This window comes from Trichomonascus vanleenenianus, assembly GCF_965637985.1.
Source record: "Trichomonascus vanleenenianus strain CLIB 3782 genome assembly, contig: TRVA0_006S, whole genome shotgun sequence".
Classification (NCBI taxonomy): Eukaryota; Fungi; Ascomycota; class Dipodascomycetes; order Dipodascales; family Trichomonascaceae; genus Blastobotrys; species Blastobotrys vanleenenianus.
In genome coordinates this window covers 316014-341371 of record NW_027481881.1, presented here as the reverse complement: position 1 = coordinate 341371, position 25358 = coordinate 316014, and the positions used below count along the sequence as shown (strand labels likewise).

General features: G+C 48.7%; 11 protein-coding genes across 11 annotated transcripts; 3 read left to right on the top strand and 8 right to left on the bottom strand.

Annotated features, from left to right (window-relative positions):
* Positions 1–141: 141 nt before the first annotated feature.
* Positions 142–5196, bottom strand: YBT1 (ATP-dependent bile acid permease; the record flags this gene model as incomplete). Its single annotated transcript, XM_076683132.1, has 2 exons — positions 142–5074; positions 5123–5196. The coding sequence occupies 2 exons, from the start codon at positions 5194–5196 to the stop codon at positions 142–144; spliced, it is 5007 nt and encodes a 1668-aa protein (XP_076542740.1).
* Positions 5197–5872: 676 nt separating this feature from the next.
* Positions 5873–9235, bottom strand: SMC2 (condensin subunit SMC2; the record flags this gene model as incomplete). The annotated part of the gene is made up of 1 exon (XM_076683131.1): positions 5873–9235. One exon carries the CDS (start codon positions 9233–9235, stop codon positions 5873–5875), a length of 3363 nt encoding a protein of 1120 aa, XP_076542739.1.
* Positions 9236–9667: 432 nt separating this feature from the next.
* Positions 9668–11087, top strand: TRVA0_006S03224 (uncharacterized protein; the record flags this gene model as incomplete). Its single annotated transcript, XM_076683130.1, has 2 exons — positions 9668–9808; positions 9861–11087. The coding sequence occupies 2 exons, from the start codon at positions 9668–9670 to the stop codon at positions 11085–11087; spliced, it is 1368 nt and encodes a 455-aa protein (XP_076542738.1).
* Positions 11088–11954: 867 nt separating this feature from the next.
* Positions 11955–12395, bottom strand: TRVA0_006S03202 (uncharacterized protein; the record flags this gene model as incomplete). The annotated part of the gene is made up of 1 exon (XM_076683129.1): positions 11955–12395. The coding sequence occupies one exon, from the start codon at positions 12393–12395 to the stop codon at positions 11955–11957; it is 441 nt and encodes a 146-aa protein (XP_076542737.1).
* A 409-nt stretch (positions 12396–12804) lies between these two features.
* On the bottom strand, positions 12805–13628 carry RPL2A (60S ribosomal protein uL2 RPL2A; the record flags this gene model as incomplete). The annotated part of the gene is made up of 2 exons (XM_076683128.1): positions 12805–13562; positions 13625–13628. 2 exons carry the CDS (start codon positions 13626–13628, stop codon positions 12805–12807), a joined length of 762 nt encoding a protein of 253 aa, XP_076542736.1.
* A 1341-nt stretch (positions 13629–14969) lies between these two features.
* On the top strand, positions 14970–16009 carry RRT5 (Rrt5p; the record flags this gene model as incomplete). Its single annotated transcript, XM_076683127.1, has 2 exons — positions 14970–15151; positions 15238–16009. The coding sequence occupies 2 exons, from the start codon at positions 14970–14972 to the stop codon at positions 16007–16009; spliced, it is 954 nt and encodes a 317-aa protein (XP_076542735.1).
* Positions 16010–16149: 140 nt separating this feature from the next.
* Positions 16150–16485, bottom strand: RPL29 (60S ribosomal protein eL29 RPL29; the record flags this gene model as incomplete). The annotated part of the gene is made up of 2 exons (XM_076683126.1): positions 16398–16485; positions 16150–16347 (listed from the first exon to the last, which is right to left on the bottom strand). The coding sequence occupies exon 2, from the start codon at positions 16339–16341 to the stop codon at positions 16150–16152; it is 192 nt and encodes a 63-aa protein (XP_076542734.1). The 5' UTR covers positions 16342–16347; positions 16398–16485.
* Positions 16486–16844: 359 nt separating this feature from the next.
* Positions 16845–17508, bottom strand: QCR6 (ubiquinol--cytochrome-c reductase subunit 6; the record flags this gene model as incomplete). The annotated part of the gene is made up of 5 exons (XM_076683125.1): positions 16845–16908; positions 16992–17007; positions 17074–17184; positions 17248–17344; positions 17425–17508. 5 exons carry the CDS (start codon positions 17506–17508, stop codon positions 16845–16847), a joined length of 372 nt encoding a protein of 123 aa, XP_076542733.1.
* A 1126-nt stretch (positions 17509–18634) lies between these two features.
* Positions 18635–21076, top strand: TRVA0_006S03092 (uncharacterized protein; the record flags this gene model as incomplete). The annotated part of the gene is made up of 1 exon (XM_076683124.1): positions 18635–21076. One exon carries the CDS (start codon positions 18635–18637, stop codon positions 21074–21076), a length of 2442 nt encoding a protein of 813 aa, XP_076542732.1.
* Positions 21077–21131: 55 nt separating this feature from the next.
* On the bottom strand, positions 21132–23519 carry CWH41 (mannosyl-oligosaccharide glucosidase; the record flags this gene model as incomplete). Its single annotated transcript, XM_076683123.1, has 1 exon — positions 21132–23519. The coding sequence occupies one exon, from the start codon at positions 23517–23519 to the stop codon at positions 21132–21134; it is 2388 nt and encodes a 795-aa protein (XP_076542731.1).
* Positions 23520–24078: 559 nt separating this feature from the next.
* RTC2 (PQ-loop repeat-containing protein) lies at positions 24079–25086 on the bottom strand (the record flags this gene model as incomplete). The annotated part of the gene is made up of 1 exon (XM_076683122.1): positions 24079–25086. The coding sequence occupies one exon, from the start codon at positions 25084–25086 to the stop codon at positions 24079–24081; it is 1008 nt and encodes a 335-aa protein (XP_076542730.1).
* Between the last annotated feature and the right edge of the window lie 272 nt (positions 25087–25358).

Genomic DNA, 25358 nt, shown 5'->3' with positions numbered 1-25358 from the left:
GTCGGAAGTCAAGCTGAGGCGCGAATTCTAATGATGATAATGACTATAGAGAGACTCTACCAATTAGATTGAGGGAAGGTAGCGAGAAGAATAATGAATAACTATGAATTATTGTACAGAAGTATTTATATGCAAAAAGTATTATCGTTTGTCGTATGCATTCTTGGCCAGAATCTCCAATGCTGCGAGCTCGCCACTTCGCTCGCACATTTCTCGGAAAATAGAATCCTTCCTTTCCAAAAGAACATGCGGGTGGTCGTACTCCTTGGCCGCTCCATCGCCCAAAACAAGAATTTTGTCGTAATCAATGATGGATCGTAGCCGATGCGCAACCGTGAGTAGCGTGGTGTGCTTGAACTCTTGCCGGATGGTTTTCTGAATTTTAGCATCAGTCTCATAGTCAATGGATGCAGTAGCTTCGTCAAGAAGCAGCACCTTCGGAGACTTGAGTAGTGACCTCGCGAGACACATGAGTTGTCGCTGACCCTGAGAAAGGTTTCCACCTCCCTCAGTAACTGGCGAACTGAGATTTACAAACTGATTCATGTTTTCAGCAATCATGGTCGAGCTAGATGTCCCAGAAACAGCAGAGGGAGGTGTAGTTTCTGACGATGGAATCTCAGATATGAGATGCACTCGTCGCAATGCTTCAAACATCTGCCGGTCGGTGTATTCATCAAAGGGATCGAGGTTCGATCTAATTGTACCTGTGAATAAAGTAGGATCCTGCGGGATAATGGCCAGAGCCTTTCGCAAATCCTTCAACCCAATAGTGGAAATATCAAGCCCATCGATGGTGATTCGTCCGGAATCTGCCTCTAGGAATCGGAACAAGGCGGTAATGATAGTGGACTTACCTGCTCCAGTGCGGCCCACAACACCGACTTTGTTGAACGCTGGTACCTCGAACGAAATCTGATTGATGACAAGAGGCAGTTCTGGGGCGTATCGAAGCGAAAGCTTATCGAAGGTAATCTGCCCTTGGGATGGCCAGTTAGGTGGAGGCCGGCTGTTCTCGATAACAGGAGGCGCTTCGCTCTCAAGGGTAGAGTACTCCCGTACTCGCTCGACAGAATTCATGTTCATCTCCACGTCGGCATAAAGTCGTACAATCCACAATACAAGGTCGTTAAATGTCAAAGCATAAGACAGAGAAAGACCTGCCCAACCAGCATCTATCTTACCCAAACTCAGCATGATGGAAGCCGCGGCGGTGAAGGCAACAAGACCACCAGTGTTGTCAATTCGGAATGCAAGCCATCGATTGGTCACCCATAAGTAAAAGAATGCTCGGTTGTTGGTGTCAATCTTGGTCAGATTCTCCCGTACAAATCGTCGCTGGTCACCATAGGCTCGGATAGTAGTGACCCCTACTAAGCTCTCGCCAAAATGCTGGTAAATAGGGGATTTGGTGACGGCGTCAATTCTCTTGAGCTCTCGAGAAGATGCAAGGTAGAACACGCCAATGGCCCAGTATATGGCAAAGATAAACATAGCGGCAAGCAAGAAGGCAGGAGTAATGAAGGCAATCAGCAGCGCAGTGGACGCAGCGCCTAGAATACAATGAACCACAGCGGCTGAAACTGGAGCCAGATCTTGATCAATGCCTTCCACATCCTTTGAGAACCGGTTCATGATTCGGCCAATTGGAGTAGAGTCGAAGAATCGGCATTTGGCTCTCATAACGCTGTCGAGCAACTCGTTGAACAGCTTTCGGGATGCTTTGAGACTGCCATAGTAAATGATCCATGACTTGGCAGAGGCACCGACCATGTTAATAAGACCAATGAAGAGGTACATTCCCAAGTAGAAGCCGGTACCATGTGCCTGCTTCTCAGACATGGCCGCAATCTCGTTGTCCGAAGCCCGGATGACCTTGCCCATATGCGAAATAGAAGAGGCAAAGTAGCTGACAGTAGGCCCAATGCCAAACGACATGATAGTTGGATCCTGCGTCCGATTCATGCCGTTCACGGTCCACTCTCGAATCCACCACGACTGGGCAATGTTGGCAAACTGCTGGATTAAGAGGAACGCCACCAAGAATATCCAGTACCACTTGGAGCCCATAGCTGTGATGTAACTCGTGTAAATCTTTCGATCTACAAAGCCTCGAGACATCCTCTCTTCCTGGATAAGTTTTGGGGGAGGTGGAGCGGGAGCAGGGGATTCTGATTCAGAGCTGCCATTTTCGCCATCAATTGCACGTCGCTCAGCCATATCAGCGAGCCTCTTAGCCACTTCCCTGCCAAGCGACTTGCTCTTCTTCTTGTCGATGTCAATGAGATTGGTGACGGAGCTGACCGGTGTATGAATCTGCGAGGAACTTCGTGAGGTGTTCTGGGACACGCTAGACTTGATCAGCTCGTCTGATCCCAAAGCTCCAGTATCAATGACTTGCTGTGGGGTGCCCTGTGCTCGAACACGGCCATTCTCCATGCACACAACTTTGTCAGCCTGGCCAACGGTCAGAGCAACATTATGGGACACCAAGATGACGGTTCGGCCGGCAGTAACAGGACCAGTGATGCAGTTCTGGTAGATAGCCAGGGCAGTGTGAGAGTCAACGGCACTCAGGCAGTCATCGAGAAGGAGATGTCGCGATCGAGAGTAGATGGCACGGGCAAGGGAGATTCGCTGCTTCTGACCGCCAGACAAGGCAATGCCCTTCTCGCCAACCTCAGTCTGGTCCCCAGCCTCGAGGATCTCAAGGTCCCGCTTCAGGGAGCATGCCTCAAGGACCTGGTTATACCATTCCTCGTTGTATTCGCTCGCAAACAGAATGTTGTTTCGCAAAGTGTCGTTAAGCAGCCAAGCTTGTTGCGCACAGTAGGCCACAGTCTCGGTAAAGCCAGTAGAAGGGTCTATTTTGACATCCTCTCGAGCCTCTGCGCCAGGGAGGAAGATCTTGCCCTCCTCCAAGTCCATTTCACCAAGCAAGCCCATAAGCATGGCAGTCTTACCAGATCCAGTAGGTCCCACAATGACAGAAAACTGGCCAGCTGGGAAATCAACGCTGATATCTCGCAGTCGGAAACTATCATCGGTGCTATCCTTGCTATCACTCCACGACAGTGTGGCTTTCTCGAAGCCAATATACGGAGAGTTGGGGCCCCGGATGTTGTGCTTGCCGAGTTGCTTGTACTTGTTAGTTTCTGGCTCATTGAGGAACTTTTCAATTCGATCAACTGAAACCTTAGCCTGAAGTACGTTGGAGGTCATGTCGGCGAGCTGGTCGGTAGGGACACGCATGATGTTGAACAGGGTTAGAGCAGTGAAGGCGATTGGACTGGTGAGCGTCTTGTGCTGAAGCAGGGTGTACGAGGCGAACGAGATGACTGTGACGACAACAGGGGTACCGAACCATACTGCAGAACCGAAAGACCACAGAATGTATCGCATTCGCAGGACCCTAAGCTCCCGATCTCGGACTTCGGAGACTCCCTGAGCAAATTTCTCCTCCCATGCGAAATACTTGATGATTCGGATGGCCTGGAGCACTTCGTTGGTCTTTTCGACACGCTCGTCGGTGACGGACATGAGCTTACTCTGGAATGAGGCAAATTTCTTCGAAATCCAGTAGTTTACAGGCATAAGGCAAAACATGCCGGTCACACCAACGAGAGCACTCCAGTCGAGGACAAGATACAATGCGAAAATGGCAACAAGAATTTGTAGAATGCTGGACACAAAGAAGTGCAAGTAACCACAAATTTCCGAGACTTTGTAAGCGTCAATAGCCATGAGGTTGATAATGGACCCAAGGTGAGCCTGTCCCGGGGTCTCTTCTTCCTTTCCTTTTGCGTCGGATTTCTTTGATTGAGCATCATCTTTCAACTCTTTGTCATCTTTCTTCGAGGCGATGGCGGCCTTTCGTCGAAGAGCCTTTGCATAAACCTCGCCAATAAGGATAGCCTTCATTCGGATGCAGATTCTTCGGCCTATGAAGAGGGACTGGGAAGTGCAAATGGAATCAAAAAAGGCAAAAAAGAGCACACCAAACACATAGAGCCATGCGACACTCTGTGGGGTCCCGCTGGGGTCGTCAATGTAGTCGAGGATGAACTTGGCCAAAAGAGCTGGGCCGAAGATAGTTAAAGCATTAAGGATGGCATAGATGGCCGAAATTGAAAGCTGCTTCTTGAAATTGACTGCCAATCGAGTCGCAAGTTTATAGCTCTTGCTTATCTGTCGAAAATGCCTCAACACCCTAGGAGCATGGTCATCCTCCCGTAGGTCCCACACGTCCCTGAGGTTCAAGCTCTCCCAGTAGCCCTTCCAGATAAGAGGGTTGATGAAGGAAAAGGTGATAAGCGAAAACAAACTCGAGGTACGTTCGTTGTTCGGGCGCAGGCCATCGGTGATGTAGATGCGCGCAGGCTTGTTGCCCGATGTCGCAGAAAAGTTTAGCGTAAAGAGCACCAAGGAAAGAACCCATTGGGCCAGGTAGAAGTACTGGGATTGAGCGGAGTACGGATGGTACCGCGAGGAGCGGAAGGAGATGCAATTGAGCACGAATGAGATGGGGTACAAAGTCGTCGAGTGGTACCACAGCCCACCAATGAGCGGCTCTTCCGAGTTAATGCGCCAGAACCGCACCAAAACCAGCAGAAAGCAGTAAATCCAGAACGCGGCAAGAATATAGGGTGTCATAGGAGATCCCGTCAGGAACTCGCCATTTATGCTCGGCAACCAAATGGCAGCAAAGGAAAGCCCCATCTGGCATGCTACAGCCACCAACTCCAGGGCTACTCGCACTCTTTCCGCATAGGATCTTACGACGGTCGCAACGACCACTTTCGATTCTGGGCTTGATTGAGTCTTAGAGGACACATCGGTGTCGCTCTCCTGCGGAGTACTGTAAATCGAGCCATAGCTCCGATTTTCCCGGACAAAATTGCCTTCCTGCTCAGCTCCATCAGCACTGCCGGCTGTGTCGTCGGCCAACAGGGGACGATACGCTGGATCGCTATGCACCTGTGACTTGAGCTTCTTGAGGTGCGGGTATACGCTCACACCGAGGACCGTCAGTGACACGCCAGCGGCCACCGCAAACGGATCCTGCTGCAAATACCTGCCTTAGTTAGTGAATCATCGAATACAAGTTGGTTGAGGGACATACCTTTGCTTGAAGCACGCAGTAAAGTCGTCTACCAGCCAAATCGGGCCGGAACATAACGCGTTTCCGGCACCCATGATCGGCGAAATAAATAAGTCTAGCTACTACAACCCGTCAAACGTCTAAATTGACAAAGTTGAACTCTCTAACCCTTCGGGAACTACAAAAATGAAAGGTAGTCACAAAGGTCTTGATAGTAAAAAGAGATTTTCCATGCCCGATGAGGAAGGGCAGTCTCGGACCATGCGCCTGCCGGATTGGGAAGTCACAGTGAGCCTTACCGGCGTTCTGAGGTAACGGCGCTCGAGACACAGCTGCCTAATTGGGAACCTTTTCGATCAGATAAGCAGGCTAGGCTTGACGAATTAATACCTACCCACCAGGTTGGATTATAATGGTATCTTGACACTTTTCTATGAAAATTTGACAGCCATTTTGCTGGAAATGGTCGGTTGTTCGCTTTAATATATTGGTGTACAGGGGTCCGGCATATGTGGGTTGAGCGAGATTCTGTACAACGAGTGCCGTACAGCTCTTCTCTCTCCTGGTTGCTCTTGTAGTACACTGTACTCAGCCTCTGTCATTGTACCCCCCCCCCCCCCTCTACCCCCTTTATCCCCTCGCTTCCTAGGGCTCAATACGTATTATTATTTATACAGCAGCACCGGTGGACGATTGTACGGAGAGCACCCCAAAGGTTAAGCTAGCTCACCATAATTGGACAAAATAAATAATAATTTAAGACAAACATAATTACATCACTGAGACAGTGCTCGTACCGTCTTGGAACCGCGCTCTGAAGATACGGTTTGCCGAGTTGAACAGGCCATCCTTGAGACTTACGACGATAAACTGGCTCGATGAGAACCGGTTCTTGATCATGAGGCCAACGTTTTGCGTGTGGTGGAGATCGAGCGCCGCGTCCACCTCATCGAGAATGTACATCGGGGCGGGCTTGAACTTCATCAGGGCTAAGATCAATGACAATGCAATGAGCGACCGCTGACCACCAGAAAGCTCCGCCAGACTGTCCTTCCACACTCCGCCGAGCGAGACTTTGACTTCAAGTCCTTGGGTCACGTCCTTGTTCTCCGGAGGCACAAGCTTACAGAATCCACCGGGGAGCAGGTCGCCAAAGATCTTGCCAAACTCGTCGGTGACAATCTCCCACGTCTCGACTAAAGCCTTGCGTTTGTACTCGTCTAAACTGTGAATGGTCTCCTCGATCTTGCGCTTGTCCTTCTCAATGGTCTGGATCATCGTCTTTAACGAGGCCTCCTTCTTCTCAACGTTCTCAATCATGTTCATAACTTTAGAATTGACCGTGTTTTTCATACCTTTGAGTCGTTCTGTCAGTCGTTTGAGCTGGCCGCGACACTCGTTGATGTTGACGTTGTGGAAATTGTAAGGGGTATTCGGCTGGCCAAAGAACTGCTCCTGGTCTGGGATCCACTCGTACTGTTCAACAAGGTTCTGCAAACCGGACTTGAACCCATCGCGGTCCTTTTGGAGCTTCTCAACCTCGTGCTTAAGTTTCTGACACTCGAGGCCATTCTCGGTGACAAACTTGGTTTTGGCGTTCAAGGTAGCGTTGTATTCATTGAGTTCACCATCAATGCCTACGAGGGTGTCCTTCTCGGCTTCAAGCTCCTTTTCAGCTGCAGTCTCTGCAGTCTTAGCAACTTCATACTGGATGCTGAGTTCTTTAAGACCAGCTTCAAGCTCGCCAATGGTCTTCTTCTTCTCAGCTAGCTGCTCCTTGCAGGATTCAAGATCGTCACTTATTTGGCCGTTTTCCACCTGGGCCTCCTGGTAGTAGGCAAACCTTTCCTTGACTAGCTCGTTCTGTCGTTTAATCTCGGCGTCCAGGTTCGTAATCGTCGTCTTGAGCTGCTCGAGCTTGCTTCCCTTGTTGTTCTTGAACTCTGACATTTCCTTTTCGATACGGGACACCTCGAGGTACGCTTCTTCAGCTGCCTTCTCATCAGACGTGATTTTATGCTGTAGCGACTCTACCTCTTCAGTTCGCTCCCTCAGCTGGTTGAGCACCGACGCATTGCTGCCTTGTTCAATCTGCTCCCGGGCCAGCTTGATCTCATGCGCCTTCAAGTCCATCTGCTTCTTTAGGCTCTGACACTTTTCCATGAGGTCATTCTCGGCTCGAAGTGCCTGCCGTGTTTCAGAGAGCTCTACCTGCTTAAGTTTGAGCTTGTTGTTGACCTCATTGTACTTCTGCATCGTAACCAATAATCCTCCGTCATTGTTGGCCTTACTGCCACCAGACAGAGTACCCATGGGATCATAGACATCACCATCTAGCGTGACCGTCTTAACGCGCACTTTTGGATCGAATGTCACCTTCTTAGCCGTCTCAGCGTCTTCACAGATCAAAGTCGACCCAAATACGTACTCCATCGCAGCAGTCACCTCGGAGTCATAACCAATGAGGTTCAGCGCCAGGTCCACCTTGTTTGGCGCGATCGTCTGGGCAGCACCGAGCTTCTCGGCAGATACCTTGAAGGATTTGATCTGGTTCAGCGGAATAATGGTCACTCGACGTCTAAGTTGGCCCTTTTGTAGCAACTGTGCAGCAGTAGCATCTGTATCAACAACCACATGGAACAATCTTCCGCCAGCACACACTTCCAACGCGGTAGCACCTTTGTAGTTCTTCTTATCGAGTGTAAACAGCTGTGCTACCAACCCTTTAACGCTGGACGGGTTGAAATTAGGAGTAGGTTTAGAATAGTTGAACTCAATATTGGAGATCCTTCGCTTCATGCTCTCTAGCTCGCTATTGATCTCCCGGACCTCATCAATGAGTTGAGACTCTTTCTTCTTTAGAGCATCAAGCTTTCCGGGCACCCACCCGGCCTGCTCCATCTTGCTCTTCAGCGACTCATGCTCAACCTCCATCTGTTCGAGCTTCTGGAGTGTCGATGATCGCGAAGCCTCAGCCTTGGCAGTCTTTCCCTGATCCTCTTTAATGAGCTTCTCAAGATGCTTTATTCGCACTTTGGCCTGTTCACACGACGTCTGTGCCTGGGTCACCTTGGCCCGGGCCTCGTTCAGCTGAGTGGCGTACCCACCTTCTGTGCCTTTCGAAGAGATACCCGTTTGTAGCGACCGCAGCAGCTCCTCAGTCTTGGTATATTTGTCGTTCATAGAGCTAAGTGACTGATTCGCCTCCTCGTATTGCTTCTTAATAGACTCGTAATGTTCCATGCCGCTGTCAACTTTGGCCTGCAGTTCGGCAATCGCCCGCTCCAGTTCCTGAACCGACGAGGACTCTTCGGCAATGTTGCTCTGCTTGATTTCGATAAGGGTATTTATTCGAGCAACTTCCTGCGAGGTGTCCTTTACTTTGCGCTCCAGCGCCTGGAAGCGACCGCCTTTCTGAATCTGGGCCTCCTTTCGCTGTTTAAGGGTCTTGATCTCTTCCTCCAGGTACTGGATCTCACTCTTGGCCTTCTCAATGGCTCTCTCCTTGGACTCCAAGAGCTCTCGCTGCTGATCATATGACCCTGAGATCTCGCGCCCACGCTCAGTATACTTGAGGTAGTCGTGGGCAACCACAACTTTCTCTAGGCGCTCGAGACCAGACTGGGTTTGCTGGAACTCCAGGAATGTTCGCTTCTCGTTACGCAGGTTTTCCAGCTTTGGCTCAATCTCCTCATTCAGTAGCTCTAAGATCTCCTCGACCTTCTTTTCCTTCTTAGCCATAGTTTTGATCGCCTTCTCTCTGCGATCCTCAAACATTCGCGTACCCGCAGCTTCCTCAATCAATGCAAGGATCTCCGTAGACTTCATGTTCAACACTTTAGTGATCCGGCCTTGCATAATCAAGAAATTAGGGTTGTTAATGTTCAGCTGAACAGACTGGAATAGATGCTGGACCGCTTGCTGCTGCGCCCGGTGGCCGTTGATCAGGAATTTCGACGTTCCACCAAGGACGACCTGACGGGTAATAGATATCTGGGGCTGATCCTCGAAGCCTATCGGGCTCTTCGACCGGTCCGAGTTGTCAAAAACGATGGTAACACTCGCTTTGGTCACACCGGCCTGGCCACGTTTGTAGATCAAGTCCTGGAGGTTCTGGGCACGCACCGTGCTCATAGTTGTGATGCCGAGTACGAAGCATATCGCGTCCAAAATGTTGGATTTGCCTGAACCATTCAACCCCGTGATACAGTTAAAGGATGCATCCCACCCGGTGATAACGGTTCGAGTCGCATAGGATTTAAACCCATCAATGATGAGTTCTTCGACTTTCATGACTCGCGTCGCGTATTTGTTGATTTTTTTTTTGGTGATGGGTGTCTTTGCCAGGAGGTAATTTCGCGGTTGTAAACAAACGTGCACGTGATTCAAATCATGTGATCATACGTGAATCTTGCATACAATAAGATATACCGGTACATCATTTACTCCGCCGCAGGCCCGCTCCGTCCCGTGGAGGTAATAGTGAGATTGATAAGTCCCGATTAGTCCGAACGCAAACCCTGGTGACCATTCGTAGTTGAGCGGTTAGATATACACTGCTGCAAAATGACAGTGGGATATAAGCTGACGTATTGCAATTTGTTTGCATATCTGGGGCTCTGCTTTTCGTCGGTGGCATTTGTTGTGTTCCTGAACTCGACTCAGCCCTTTGTCCTTACTGAGATTCTAGGGATAACGAAGGATATTGTATGTCAACTATGCAGAAGAAAAGAGAGAGTATACTAACCAATGATGATAGAGCCAAAAAGCTGGGTTTTTAGGGTTCTCTGATGAAGTACTCAGTATGATTCTTGCCCCTATGTGGGGCACTTTGAGTGATAAGATTGGAACGCGTCTTGTCGCTTCGTTCGGCCTGCTAGTTACGGGATTGTCATTCTTGATTTATACCATGGCCCGTAACTTTATCCCGGATCTGGTCTTGCGAAGGTTATTCTTTGCAGTAGGCGCCTCTGCGAGCTTGTCTATGATGACCGCTATCCTCGCGGAGGTTTCGACGATGAACCTGTTTAACCACAATTCTGACCCTATAGATGCTCCATTGCTTCCCGAAACTAATCCCACTGACGGAAATGGCTCCGGTGATGAAGTTAGAAGGTCCAATGGTAAGATAGCAGGTATTGTCGGTACTTTTTCTGGATTGGGGGCGCTTGGGGCTGTTTTCGTACTTCTACCTTTGCCAACTACATTAGATCCAGAACAGAGCCACCCTGCTGAGTCGCTTAAATCGGCATATCATATTGTTGGAGGGATTGCTATAGCTGCTGCTGTCATATTATTCTTTTCTCTCCACCAGTCACCATATGATAACAATGCTACTTCTTTGGTCCATCACGTAAAAAATTACGTTGAGTTGTTGAAGCAAGGCATTGGCGCTACGAACGATCGTCAGATCAGCCTGGGCTATTTCGGTGGGTTTGTGGGAAGAGCTTCGGCGGTCTTGACGACGCTATTCATTCCTCTTTTTGTCACTAAGTGGTTTTACGACCAGGGTGTTTGCAAAGTGCCGGCTTCAGAGATAAAGACTGGCTGTCACGATGCATACATTTTATCGTCTATTATTACTGGCGTGGTCAATCTTTTCATGCTGATATTCGCGCCTATCTGGGGTATATTCAGTGACCATTACGGACGTGGCCGAACAATTATTCTTTCAGCTCTTTCGGGACTAGTTGGATGCATTGGGTTCGCGATGATTAGCAACCCACACCATTGGATGATATTTGTAATGGCATCTTTCCTTGGTGTCGGCAGTATTGGCACGATGACAAGTTCAATGAGTCTTTGCACTGACGTCAAAAGAGAGTACAGTGGATCTATTGCTGGCGTTTATTCTTTCTTTGGTGGGCTTGGTATTCTACTAATGACGCTTATTGGAGGATATCTTCAGGATATTTTTGTCGGCTCGCCATTCTTGATCCAATCGTTGTTTTATGCGGGGTACTTACTCTGGACGTTGAGCTCGTGAATCTTGTTCTTGCATATCGATCTTTAATAAGATGACGAACTATTTTTTCGCTCTTTCGTTAGTTATTGTGACCTTCTGAGTGGACACATAATTACATAGAACAGTATTGCCCCGCAAAGATGAACTGCTAATAAGTTACCGGTAACAGGTAATATGAATTTCCGTAATAAAAAATTAAGCGAAAATTAAGAAGCGTCGAATCTTCAATATTATCAGTATCAATGCTGATCTGCTATGGCCCAGCTTTTATTTTGAATCTGAATAACACCAATGTGTACACACCGGTAATGTACGTACCAGGAATGCGGTACAGTACAGGTACCATTGATAAAGAATAAAAAATCCATCATACTGCCGGTAGCGTATCGGTACATATCCAAAACTAATTAAAAAAATACAATACATAATCGCGTGTTATGAAAGATAAACTAGTTGGCAGTATCGGATGGAGTTAAAGCATATTTAAAGTTTCAAGTAAAGTCAGCAATTACCGTACAAGTTAACTCTGTTACCGGTATTACCATCCGATAAATTTAGCAATATCACTACAGTGTACTACCAAAAGGTCGTAGCATAGTTTTAAAATAGATGCCAATAGTACCGATAAAATCTCGTTATGAACTTTTAATCGCAGCATTGAAAAATGGCTGAAGAGCTTCCCCAAATATGTACGCATTACCTGAAGAAGGATGATCAATCTACGTATCACTGTAGTACCGGAGCTACACTAAATAATAACTACTCTCTCACCGCAAGTGTAAAAATCATTATCCATATATTAATAAGGCATACATTCATTAACAGTAAAATCATACCGGGTTGTTTTTTTTTTGTTTTTTTACGGAGGGAATAAATAAATGGGTATCGTTAGTCTCGTCGCTTTGGTTTTCTACCGGGCCTTCTGCCCGGCCCCTTAGGAGCAATACCTGCTCCACGGACTGGTTTAACTGACGCTTTGCGTATTGCGTCAAGCTCTTTCCACCGATTTCTAAGAGTGTTTAATGCCAAGGCGACCTCATCAGCTTTTGCTTTCCAGAGTTCGTCTTCATCGAGGTTATACGTGTAGAGTTGTCCAATGGCCGCTCGCACCGCAGTCACATCAATTAGATCTTCTACCGGTTTGCTAGAAGAGGAGGAAGAGACTGGTGACGATGAGGATGAGGCCAGCTCTGAGGGTGGGGCCTGCTTGGCACTAGTCGTGGTGGCATCCGGTACCGGAACAGGAACAGGGTTGTCATTTTCCTTTTTTGACGAGTCCCGGTATTTGAGGACGACGGTCTTTGAAAGCCTACTCATTTCAGCAGACATATACGAGGAAACAGGTCAGAAAGAGAAATTCCAGGAGGAGGTAATAGAATTAGAGGAGTTGTATTATATGGGCCCAGACACTAATACAGGCACAAGCGCAAAAAACGAATGAAAATGCGAGCTCTGAGACAATCTGCATCAGCGTTGGGACAAAAATCTTAGCTCAACATGAAAGGCGAGCGTTAACTTAACGAGCCCAACCAGCTCCAACATTTAGGCTTTACCTACATTGCGCTACTACTGTATTACAAGTAGAGCTAGGGGCGTATATAATAAATAGGGTCCAGCTGTTGGCACACATTAGAGAAGCAAGGATGATATACGTAATGGATTAGATATAGATAGGCGTGAGGGGAAAGGGATCAATTTTATAGGTTCATAATTACAACAATATATTTTAATTGAAAAATTACTCCTTGGTCTTCTGGGTACCTCGCAGCAAACCGGTTCGTCGGGCAGCGATAAGACCGATCTTCTGACCTGGGACGGAGCCTCGGGCAACAGTAGATGGCTTACCAATGTGCTGGTGGTTACCACCACCGTGTGGATGGTCGACTGGGTTCATAGCGATGGCGGAGGTCTTTGGCCACGAGTTTCGCTTGACCTTGTACTTGTGGTAGGCGTTACCGGCCTTGAGCAATGGCTTGTCGATTCGACCACCACCGGAAACAACACCAATGACACCTCGGGCAGAGGATGGGACGACCTTCTTGGCACCAGATGGGAGTCGCAGTCGGGTCTTGCCGTCCTCGCTGTGGCCAATGACGATAACGTAGTTACCAGAGGTTCGGCCGAGAGCACCTCGGTCACCAACCTTCTCCTCAACGTTGGAGAGAATGGTACCCTCTGGAACGGCGCCAACTGGCAGAACGTTACCAATGTTCAAGGAAGCCTTCTTACCGGCGTAGATGAACTGGCCAGTGTAGAGACCCTCGTTGGCAATGAAGGTCTCCTCTCGCTGCTTGTATCGGTATGGGTCTCGGAAGACAACCTTGGCAAGGGGAGCACCACGGCCAGGCTCGTGGATGATCTGCTTGACAACACCTCGAATGTAACCGTGTCGCTCAGCGTAGTCAAGAGTTCGCAGCTGAGCAGCGCCCTTTCGAAGTCGGGTGTGCGACTTGAAAATAGAGCCAGCACCCTTTCTCTGATTTCGAATAACTCGACCTGTTCACACCAAACGTTAGCCTGCCATTCCTTCGCTTCATTCACTTTTTATCAAGACTTACCCATTCTTTTTTACTGTTTTTTGTCGGTGTTGGACAGTGAGAGGTGGACGGGGATTTGAAAAATTGTGATTGTTTGTTTGAGGGGGTTCGGGATACTCTGCGCTCCCAACTGTGCCCGTGCGGCTTACACCCGCCTATCTCTCCTACCTTTAATTTTTCGCTTTCCTCCCAACTGCCTGTGTTGCCTACTTGGGTATTTGCGTGCGCACTTTTCATCATCTGTGACTGCGGTATTTGATTTACCATTCACAGCTTTAACAGCACGTATATTTCAGTACATAAACTTCAGCACACCACAACAGCTGCTCATTGAACGTTACGGGATTCTCGGTAGAATGCTATAGCGCCTCTCCGCGAAGCGGAGCTACGGGGGTTTGGGGGCTGGCCCCCGATTGGTTAGGAGGGGGATAGTACTCCGGATCCCAGTACAAGCAGCATCCATTGTTTAGTAGTCTCCTTCCCGCTTATAATTGTCTAGTTACAATGTAGACTACAGAAAGATAGATATACCGGTAGTTGGTAGCTTATCGTCTAGATGTAATATTTGAATTACCGGTAGCTCAAAATATGAAGGTCAGGGTCAAATTTACAAGACAGCCACTGTATAACTCCACCTACAGTTATCTACTTTTTTTTTAAAAATGCTGATGCCCACTGCGTAAGGTGTATGCACGATATGGCTGAGCCGCACAATTACCTTACCCACATCTCGTGTTATACGGCTGCACTGTGCATACAGCAATCCATATGCGGTAGCAATGGAATACACTAGCCAATGGCGAATTAGCCTACTCTAGAAGCCTGATGAGAAAAGATTACAGTACAAATTGTAGATTCAAGAAATATCAAAATATCGAAAATAGTCTGTATTCACTGTAGATAATGTTTGACAGAGGGGCATGTTGGACACTTTCGGAGATTGTGCCGGAAGCACTGCAAAGGGGCCCCTTACCGTCCAGAGCCCCTCCCCCCCATATACCAACCCATCAAAACGCTCAAAATGTCAAAAAGCCTGTTGATATTTAAATCAATGGCTCCTTCTACATAAAAAATCCACTTCTTCACCCCAGGCCCATTTCCTTGGGCAAAAATCACGCGTAATAATGGGGCGCACGCACGCGTATTGCCCCAGTGCCAGAATGTTCCACCGCGTGTATGCATTCGCCCAGGATACCTAACCACCCACCATAACGCCACCCCACAGAAGTTGTTGTTTGTTGAACCAACCCCCAAAATATCCAAAGCGACCCAATTTTATATTCTTCGCACGGTCCTTGTAGCTTATCTTGTAACAAGAGAAAGCCTATAAAAGAGTAATTACGTAGCCGTAAACCAAAGAGAAGCAATGTCCGAGGCTGAGAAGGTCCCAGAAGTGAAGAAGGAGGAGGTTCAGGAGACACCCAGTGCTCCGGCCAAGGCCTCTTCGGTCGCCAAGTCCGCAGAGGAAGGCAAGCGGGTGTACATTGGCAACATCCCGTACAAGGCGCGTCGAGAGGACATCTCCAGCCTGTTTGAGGGCTTTGAAGTGTAAGTTACAACCCCCCCTCCCCTTAGAAGGATCGCGTATAACGCGTATCAATGCTTTTGAAACACGGGTTAACTCGATTGTGTAGACTTCAGGTGACGATCCCACGGAGCCGTGTGACTAAGAAGAACGGCGAGTCGTTCCTCAAGAAGGCCGGGTTCGCATTCGCCGAACTGCCATCCAAGGAAGAAGCCGAGCGGGCCGTCGAACAGCTCAATGGCAAGTCGCTTCTCGAACGTGAGGTGTCGGTCAAGCTTGCATGGGCCATTGAGCGAAAGCCAAAGGAGAAGAAGCCAAAGAAGGAGGGAGACGAGAGCGTAGCGTCGTCTGCCACCACTGCTGGTGAGGCAACTACGGCCACTAGTGCCACCACTGCTTCAACTGTTCAGGAAGACGAATCCGCAGCGAGCTCTGCATCTTCTGGAGAGCAGAAAAAGGCGGCCAAGAAGTCCCCGGCCCGTGAGATCAAGCGGTCCAAGGATACTGTTGTGGTTAGCGGATTGTCGTCGGGCACGAGTGACGCCGACATTGCGGCTCTGTTCAGCGGCCTCTCCATTGTCAAGACCAACGTCAAGTCGCGGGAGGAGCAGAAGATCACCAAGCGGGGCGAGGAGATTGTCCTCCCGGCCAAGACGACGGCAATTGTCAAGTTTGGGTCGGAGGAAGATCAGAAGAAGGCCATTGAGGAGTACTCCGGCAAGACGGTCAACGGATCGACCGTGGCTGTCAAGGTTGCCCAGAACTTTGCTCGGCGATTCCAGCGTCGAAAGCCGCAGTCCCAGAATGGCGATGCTGCTGCTGCCCCGGTCGTAGCCAACGCCTCATCCGATGCTACTGCCACCACCGCTCCATCCGCTTAGAAAGAGAGAATCTGGCTTGTAATTCTCATTTATTAATTTATTTTTTGCTTAATGATTGAATACATAGAGGGGTCAGCCCTCCTTAACCAATAGCGTGTCCCACCCCAGTAGTCGCAAATCATGTCATTTTTATACATTATTTAAGCAGAGGCGGCCTCTCGCTGGGCCTTGAGGGCCTTCATGGTGCCGTGGAGAGCGTGCTTGTGGTTTCGTCGGAACTTTGGATCAACACCCTTCATGGAAGCGTATCGGAAGGTCTTTGGCTTCTTGATACCGTTTCGGTGAGCCTTCTTGATCTGGTTGTGGTTGGTGTGGTTCTTGGACTTGGACATTTCTGTCTCTCTCGTTAGTAAACACTCGTGCGCCAAACCGGCAGCAGTTCACTTACTTTATACTCTTTCTTCGTACGGACCTTAGGTGAAGAGAAGGAAAATGAGTGCTTGAAAAGTTGGGTTTGCACTGGGAGGGTGTCGCGCTGGGGGCTTTCCGGGACGGCAAATTGCAGGCCTCCTCCCAAAACCTTTGGAGGGGGTTCTATGCTGGGTGGCCCTTTTGGGAGGTGGTGGGCGGAAGGGAGTGCGGCGCGCGCGATCCCTAGGGTTATCAGAAGCCCTAACCGGCCGTTATTTCCCGATTGGGAGATTAGATAAGTAGTCGTGAAATATTACTAAGCCGGTGGTAACTGGCCAATCACTGGCCAGCCATATCTTGCTATGGCTTATGTAGGATGGACATGTTCAATTGCATAGTCTACTATGGCCAAAAGGGGCAGTTTTTTATATTAGTAAATAATAGTATCGTTGCTGGTTTGTAGGGAGTAGGAAAAACGGGTTGTCTATTTCAGCTTGGAGAAGAAAGTTGGAGCAACGTGCTCATCGATGCAGTGGTTCAGGTGGAAGCTACACGCGCTTGTTAGTACTCCGGCAAGACATAGGTACCAATGATCCGAGAATTGGACCAGCTGATAATGAACGGAACTTACAATTCCTCAACGCAATCTGTGTAAAAACGCAATTAGTTAGTAAATGTCTCTCCAATGGCAATAATAAACAGTCTTCACATACCCTCCTTGTAATCCTTGTCCGCGTAGTCTGGCTCCTCCATCTCCTTGAAGACTCGCTGCTGGCACGCCTCGAAGTGGTGCTTGAACTCGTGGCAGACGCCCTCGGCAGCCTCTACATTCGTCGGTTAGCTCTCACATATATGCTAAGCGGCAGAAAAGTAATTGGGTTACACACCTTCTCGGAGAGCTGGGAAGACATCCTCGACCTCTTCCTCTTCCTCCTCTTCTTCTTCCTCATCCTCTTCTTCCTCCTCCTCGCTTTCAGCTGGGGTCTGCAGATTTCGGTTAGCTATCACAACGTTCATGGCTTTCCGGGGTAACACGGCACCCCTGCGGTTCGGATCGCGCTTACTTCTTCCTCTACCTCCTCCTCGGCCAAAGCGATAGTTGGCATGAGGGATTCGACGAGGTCGTTCCAAAGATCAGTGACACCCATTTTTTCTAAACTGGCTCTCTCTTTTGGTTGGAAAGATGGTGGTTTCTCTGGGCGAAGCGAACGTCCCAACGTCGATTATTTTTTTCCAGCCAATGGCCTTCAAAATCCGCGTTGTGATTGGCCCCTTCCCATTCCTCCCAATTCAACAGTAAACTGGCCCGTTTCGTACCACTTTATTAGACTTTTAGGCCAGTTGTTGGCATTTGATGAACTGTGGCTCCGCGGATGAAAAAAAGGGGGATGAAATTTATGACCTAGAGCATTCTTGCTCTTTATGGGCGTAATTTGTAATGAAATTAGTAACCGTAGTACATAGTACGAGTCGATTGAGGACGTTTTTTTTTACTACGGTAAGCGTTTTAGCTTGCCATACCAAAACACTCAAATGGGGGCGAGGGGGCTTGTATTGTCTGTTCTGGTACCCTTATTTGTAATCAGGATAAATTAAGTTAATACATAAGCAGAATATATGTCCACTTGAAAGTTTTAAAGCCCGGTATCAATGCTAGACCAGTACTGGCAGTCAAGAAAAATAGCGGTAGAGCGTGGTACGTATTGTTGTGCCGACTTCTATTCATAATATGGAGACAATTCTCCAAATTTGCTATCATTCTGGATATTATCATTGTTCCGTATATCAATTGATTTTCAATACACACTTTTATTCATGGCAGGATAATCATTCCGGTACCTGAGAGATACGTACCCTTCCAACACAAGTAATTACTAGCTGATAGCTTCTCAATAGCTTTCAGCGCTATATGTGTGAAAATAAGTAGATGCTTAATGATACTATCTGTAATTTGCAGTTTGCCGTTGTTAAAATCCAAAATAGGTATGGGTGCCAGTACAGGAATCGGCAGATCTTGCATATTGTTACCAGTAATTCATTGATGACAAAACGACACATTTCAACCGAAGCTGACAATTTGGCGCATTTTCCATATAATTAGTAAAAAATATCAAATTTTAGATCTAAATTAATTCGCGATTCGCAGCGATTTGGCCAACTACCGCACTACCTGGATACCGTAATAGTGATGGTGATTGGGTACCTTACATTTCTCCGATCTTGGACACACACAAAATATATTTTCCGATACACTTATCACCCGAGCGCAGGAGGATGTGGCCCAGCTCTGGAAACGGCGTAACGCTGAGTTATGGCCACGATGGAATGGGCCTCTATCTGGCCAATATGACTCCTAACGAACCGTGGCATTTTGCCAGGAGCCATGGCAAAGGATACCGGTTTTACGATATCGGCGCCATAGACACACTGATCCCATCTCTAAACTACTCCCCGGAACGCGGCGTATACAGCTCAAAGCATAAAATCTATAGATCCCTAAAACAGTCCTCTGCATCTGGAATATACATTCCATCTGAACTCATGGCGGAGCTGAATTACGAGTCCTTTAATGCCCTGTCCAGCACTGGTCATGATCCGATCATCGGAAGACTAATGGGCATCGGTAGCCTCAAAAGTCGGGGGACGAAGCAGCATAAAGCAATTGGAATGGTCGACGCAAATAGCGGCGGAACTGGCCTAAGCTTCTCCTTGCTCAATACTTTGAAGACAAATATGGCAACGTCAGAAGAAGATACCTACGACCGGCTCAACGTCCCGTTTTTGGATGAGACGATCGCCATTGATCTGGGGAGCAAGATACACCAGATCGCTTTCGCCCGTCCATCGCATATGCTAGCTGCACATCCTTTTTCTCTGGCCCGAACCACCTCGGGCATCCATGTCGTGAAACTGTCCAATACTAAAGGGCTGAGTGCATCAGTCGAAGCCGTGATCGCCCCTAGGAGCCACACTAAAGGTTCAAGGGCAGACCAGGTGTACGGTAGTTTGAATCCGCATAGAGCGAGCGAATTTGCAACGATTGATTCGGTGGGGTCGTGGACGATTTACTCTCTATCGGAGTCAGAATTCGTGCCCATAGAGTTTGGAGCGCCTCACCTGAGCCACTCGCAACATCGCTCAAGATGGAACAGGGTGCTCTGGCAGGAGGATGAAAACAACCTAATGGTGGCGAACAGAGCGCATGCACGACTATTTGATAGAAGATCCCTTGCATCTATTGATCTACTCAACGCCAGATCTCGCAACGCGCAGATATTCGATATAGCCGAATCACCCTCAAGCGATTATGAGAACCTGATTCTAACTTCAAATCAGCTGATATGGACCGATAGACGGGTCCCGGGCAAGACTCTGCTAGCATGGGATCACTTCTTGCACTCTGAAGACGCGAGCCTGCAAATGACGGCCTGTACAGTGGACAATGTCAATGTAGTTACGCTATTTTCGCAGCTACTCCAGCCGAATATTGTGTACCAATTCACTCAAGGTACAGGGCTGCCTATATCGGCAGAGGACCCGTATTACTTCCTGTCAAGCCCCGATCTTGTCACGCAGTGCATGGAGATGTTCCCGCTCGAATACGACTCGACTGATTCAGTACTCTGCTCTATGCGTTACACTACTGGGTATGGACTTGTTCGCCAGCTGCTCTCGACAAACGCGGATTCACGCCTAGTGAGTGATATCAAAGAGACGCGACGATTTTCGCGGCGCAATTCTGAACTATATGACCTTAATGACCACACTATGGAGATTACCCCGGTTAACCGAGAGGTATTCTACTACGATTTCACCGCTATAACCAAAAGCCTATTTGCATCTTCGGATATAGTTCCTCCTTTTGACGCCGCCGATTCAATTCAGGTGTATGGCAGGGAGCTTGCTGCCGCAATCAACAATCTATTCAAAAATCAGCATCGCGGTATCTATTCCCTGCTCGAATTGCGGCAGCCAGCTGTTTTATTTAGTGACCTGGGCGAGGTGACAAATATGATTGAGCAGCTACGGGAACACTACGAGCACTCGAAAATTGATGTCTTCCCCCTGACTTACAATCTCAACACATTGTTCGAAGAGAGTGTAAAAGGAGTAACAGATATCCATGATTTGGTGACCAGCTTGTGGGTGAAGCCTCTCAGTGGTGACGTTGACGAAAACATACGTACCAACAGAGAAAAGCTTGCCCGGCATGTTGCAATTGACCTGTCTCTAGCATGTATGGGTGTTCATTCGTCAGCAGGGGAAAATGAACCACCTCAAGATATCGACAGTGAAGAGAATCAGGCTGGCGAAACACAGACTTGTGTGCGCGACTACATTTCTGATTTGGCTGCTTTTACTGATGGTATCATTAACACAAAGCAACTAAAACCTACGACCAAGCTTCTTCTTTCTGAGTGGGAAGATGACCAGACACTATCCCAATATGAATGGTTCCGTTTTGATGGGGATATTTCGCAGAGGCAGGAGAGAAAGAAGCGGATGCAAGAAGAGAAAGAACAGGCGGAGAAGCAGCGTCAACGGATCGAAGAACTACATTCTCAACCGCTTTCCTCACAATTTGCAATGTCACAGCCCTTAACTCAGATTCAAAGCCAGCACCCCCAATCGCAAAAGAGCCAAGTCGCCCCATCGCAAAGGAGGTTAGCTTCCCAAAAAAAGCGGAAGAAAGCAAGAAAAGAAGGATTTGCATAGCTTCTCTATTTATTGTATATAGAATATAATGATGATATCTATTTTTATCCTCTTCCTACAAATCCTCTCTAATTGCAGCACCCAACTCTTCAGGCATAGCCATAATATTCACCACCAGTGACGTCCAGCCCAAGAAGTGCTTCACACCCTTGGCCTTGCCCGACTCCGAGTCATACTGCTCCCACGCGAAACCAGTCTTCTTCCACTGGTTGTACACGTTCTTTACCAGATTGGTTCGCAGCTCTTTGTAAATAGGAGCAGCGGCCTTTCTAACCTTCTCGTTCTCGCCAGCATAATGGACCATTGCATCCAAGATCAGGTAATTGATGTTCACCCAAACCGGCCCTCGCCAATAATCCTCATCGGTTCCAAAGTACTCGTTACTCTTCGCCAGACTTCTGATGCCATAATCGGACCATAATTGCTCAGGGTCTTTAATCAAATCCAATAACGGAAGCACCCGCTGTTCAATTTTGTCCTCCGGAATTAGCTGCAGAATAAAGGGAAAGAGGGTGATGTAGCCCTTGTGGCATACAAACACATCCTCCTCAAACTCATCTATCGTCTTGTCGCAGTAGCACTTCTCCTTTTCGTTCCAGTGTAGATCATCTATGTTTTTCATGATGGCATCTTCGATCTTGGAATACTCTTCGTAATCGTCTTCATCGTCAACTATCCGAGCAAAGTCCTTCATAGATCGCGTCATCATACCGATCCAACTGATGAGATCCACATGCAATTCACCGGTATGTGGAACTGCAGCTCGAGGGTAGTCGTCCAGTCCACTTGCCAAGCAGTGTCGTGGAGTCCTTCCTCGCCATCTATACCCCTCGGAGCTTGAGAAAGCCTCTCGGTCCCATTCTTTGAGGCTGCCTTTCTGAGTGCTTCTAAACCAATCGTAATGGAGCTGCAGATTCGGATATACCTCCTTAACATAGTCATGCAACAATTGTGGATTCTCAATATGCGCCGACCCTAGGTTAATCTTGTCGGTTCCTCCTTTCTTAAGAGCTTCCACCTTCTTCACAATCTTGGATAGGAGGATCATCAAGGTTGGCGGGTTGGCGTGCTGTGGGTACTGAGTCTGGAACTCTGAAGGAACCTTGGACCTCGCCTCTGGGCCGAGAATCTGCTCTCGAGCAATCCATCCATCTTCGTCAACCTGACTAAACCATGATTTGAGGATCTCCATCACCAGGTCCGAGTCATACTCCAGAACGGGGATCAAATGGAACCCTTCGTCCCAGTAGAACCCTCGCGGGAAAAAAGACCGGGAGGGCACAAGGGTCAAAAGCTCGCGTGGACCTTCTTCGACCACTTCAGCGTCAGGCTTTTCAACTTCCCAGAAGTTTTCCTCGTCCTCAGTTTCATATTCTGCCCGGTCAACGAGCTGGTTGCCGTAGAAATAGTTCATACCTCCTACCAAGTTTGAGTACATTTCCTTGGCGAAACTAGCAAATTTCTTTGAGGTAAATGGCGCATTGAAGTGGAAAGCATCGGAGAACTTTGTGTCCATGGTCTTCTCGGCGCGAGTAATCATCTTGCCAATTGACTTTGGCGTAATTGGAGATTCGTTCGACTCGACGTTATAAATGACATCAAACTCGAACTTGCCTTGGAAGATCTTCTGCACGTAGTGCATTCGGCCTTTTAAGATATCGGTATTGTCAGAAAGGTAATACACGTTCGGAGCAGGCATTGCGTCTTCCTGAGAGTATCGTTCAGCAAGCTCGTTAACGGTTTCCTGGGCGAGAGTCAGGAAAATCTCCTTGGCCTGCCACGCCCTGTCATCCGGCACCGTAAGGGAGGCGTAGTGCGACCGATCAGTAGGCTTCTCCGCCTCCAGTGGGTGGCCCTTCGCCACAGGGTGGACATTGGAGGATGGTCCCTCCGTGATGTCCAGAGAAAACTTGCCCAGTTCAGGGGACTCGCCGCGGAGCTGGATCGTCCCCTTCATTCCCTTGGGGTCAAGCTTGCTAGCCAGGTCAAGCACACCTTCTCCCTCGAGCGCAGAATAGAACACGACTGTGGTTTTTGCCCTGGGATCGCCAATTGGCTCCCCCTTAACTCTCACAGCCCAATTCTTGCCGTCTTCACTCTTGACGAAGCTCGTGGTGATGCTGACCTTGTTATCGATATCCTTAATGATCTGGCTCCCACCGACCCGGGGGTCGTAACTGGTCCAGCCATAGGTCGCCATGTTGTCGAGCTGCTCACAGCTGTGTCTAATGTTCTGAATGCCCTGGTACGTGTCTGCATTGTACCACATCAGACCAGACATGAGCGAGTGTGGAATGCCATTGGGTCGTACGCCAAAGTACAGGTTAGACCGGTACGGGTTCCACAGCAGCGAGTCGTTGGACAGGCGATCGTACGACTTGGACAAGTCGCTTCCTCTTACGAAACACCACAGAAATGCCCACAGAACACCTGTGACAAGCATCTTTTCTCGAGTCGCTCACGTACTGTCGTGTCGAGTTCCCCGGCCCGTTTCACCCCTTCCCAAGCGATCGGACCTGCATTTCAGCCGTATGGAAAAATCCTGCTACCCTCGTACTGTAGTGCCTTATGCCAGGGGCAAATACTAAGCTCTCTTTTTTTTAAAAAAACAGGGAAATTTAGACAGAGAGCCCATTGATGGCTATCGCCATGCTGAGTTCTCATAGCATAGTGACGTTTTCTCTGGGGGCCAGCCCCCAAGCCCCCGTGGCTCCGCTTCGCGGAGATACGTACTACCACACGGTACCAATTAAAATGGAGGGAGATTTGAAAGAAAAAGAGAGTTATAGAATATGTGAACTAAGACTACATACACAATTGGGTAAAGAGCACGGCTCACATGAATTTGGCAAAGATTATAATAAGCCAGTAGGAATAAGCCAGGTTAACGCTAACTTCGCTCAATTGCCATCTATTACCGGTACCCCAGTATTTCTAAGAATTATCAACTACATATGTACTAACTCTAGGAACATAATAATGCATTGTAAAAATACAGTAAACTATTCGGTGATAGCACTCCCTTCCTCCGGAGCCCCCTGGCCCTGGTACACGTAAAACTGAATAAAAATGACAACGTCCTCTATAATCGTGCCCAAAGAGCCAAGCAGCCACGGGAAGTTAAGCTGGATCCACGCGCGATCGTACCGATACACGAGAATGGACAGGGCATAGGTAAGGTTGCCCATCGTGGAGAAGATGAAAAACAGAAGCGACAGCCCATACACAGACCGTCGCTTGTGGTTCTGGTATATCTGCGGAAGTCTCGCTCCGAGATAAAGGGTCGCTGATATATACCCCATGACCTGGGCGCCCCAGGAATGATTGCCGTCCTGAGGAGGCTGCGACTCAGGAGATCCAGACACGGCATACCCAAAAGCGCCCGCTGCAAACACAAACAGCACAGGCAGCACTATTCGCGTCCACACAGACCCCTTCTTGGGGTCTTCGACGGCCTCAATGACGGAGTTCAGAGAGTCCCGACGCCGCGTGTGGCTTTTCCGTGAGGCGCTGTTGCGGCGGTTGAGGAGCGGCTGAGTTGGGTCATTGTCCAAGCTCTCAGTGCGGGCATGCGCCGAGCTGGCCTCCGCGCCCTCGCGCGCCCCATGTTCATGCTGATGGTCATGCTCGTGCGCAGGGTGGACGTGATTGTGATTGTGATGGTGGTGGTGCTGGTGGTGCTGGAGGGCGCGCAAGCGTCGCCGCGCCTTATGCTTGTAGTAAAAGTAAGAAGACAAGATGAGTATGTCTGCCATGCAGTACCAGACGGCCAGGAGGATGACTTCCGGCAGCAGGCAGGCCCATATGGCCCCTGCGAGGTTCGTGATGTCGCCGAGAACCCAAATGATGAGGAACCCAATGGCAATGCCGTCTGCGGTCTCACATCTCCACTGCTCAATCATTTGCGGCAGCAGGAGCACAATCCAGCATGCCAATGACGTGGACCCGGCAATGTTGGATATCGCCACTCGGTGCGGTGGGATATTTGGCACCGTTGGCGGTTCAATCATTTTTCTGGTCTTCAGCAGGTCGTTCTTGCTGCTGCTTCGTATATGGTGGTTCCCTACCTTCGGGTCTGTGGAGGCTCGTTGTTTTCGAGAATTTCCCGGCCCACAGGCCATTCCCATATTTACTACTTCATCGGTATAGAAATTACCAATGTGCGGCTTTTGCGGCTCGTGAGGCTTTTTCAAGAGATATCCGCGAAGCGGAGCCCCAAGGGAGGGCCACTGGCACTAGCTAGAGCATATGTTCGAGGGCCAGCCCTCGAGCTCCCGTAGTT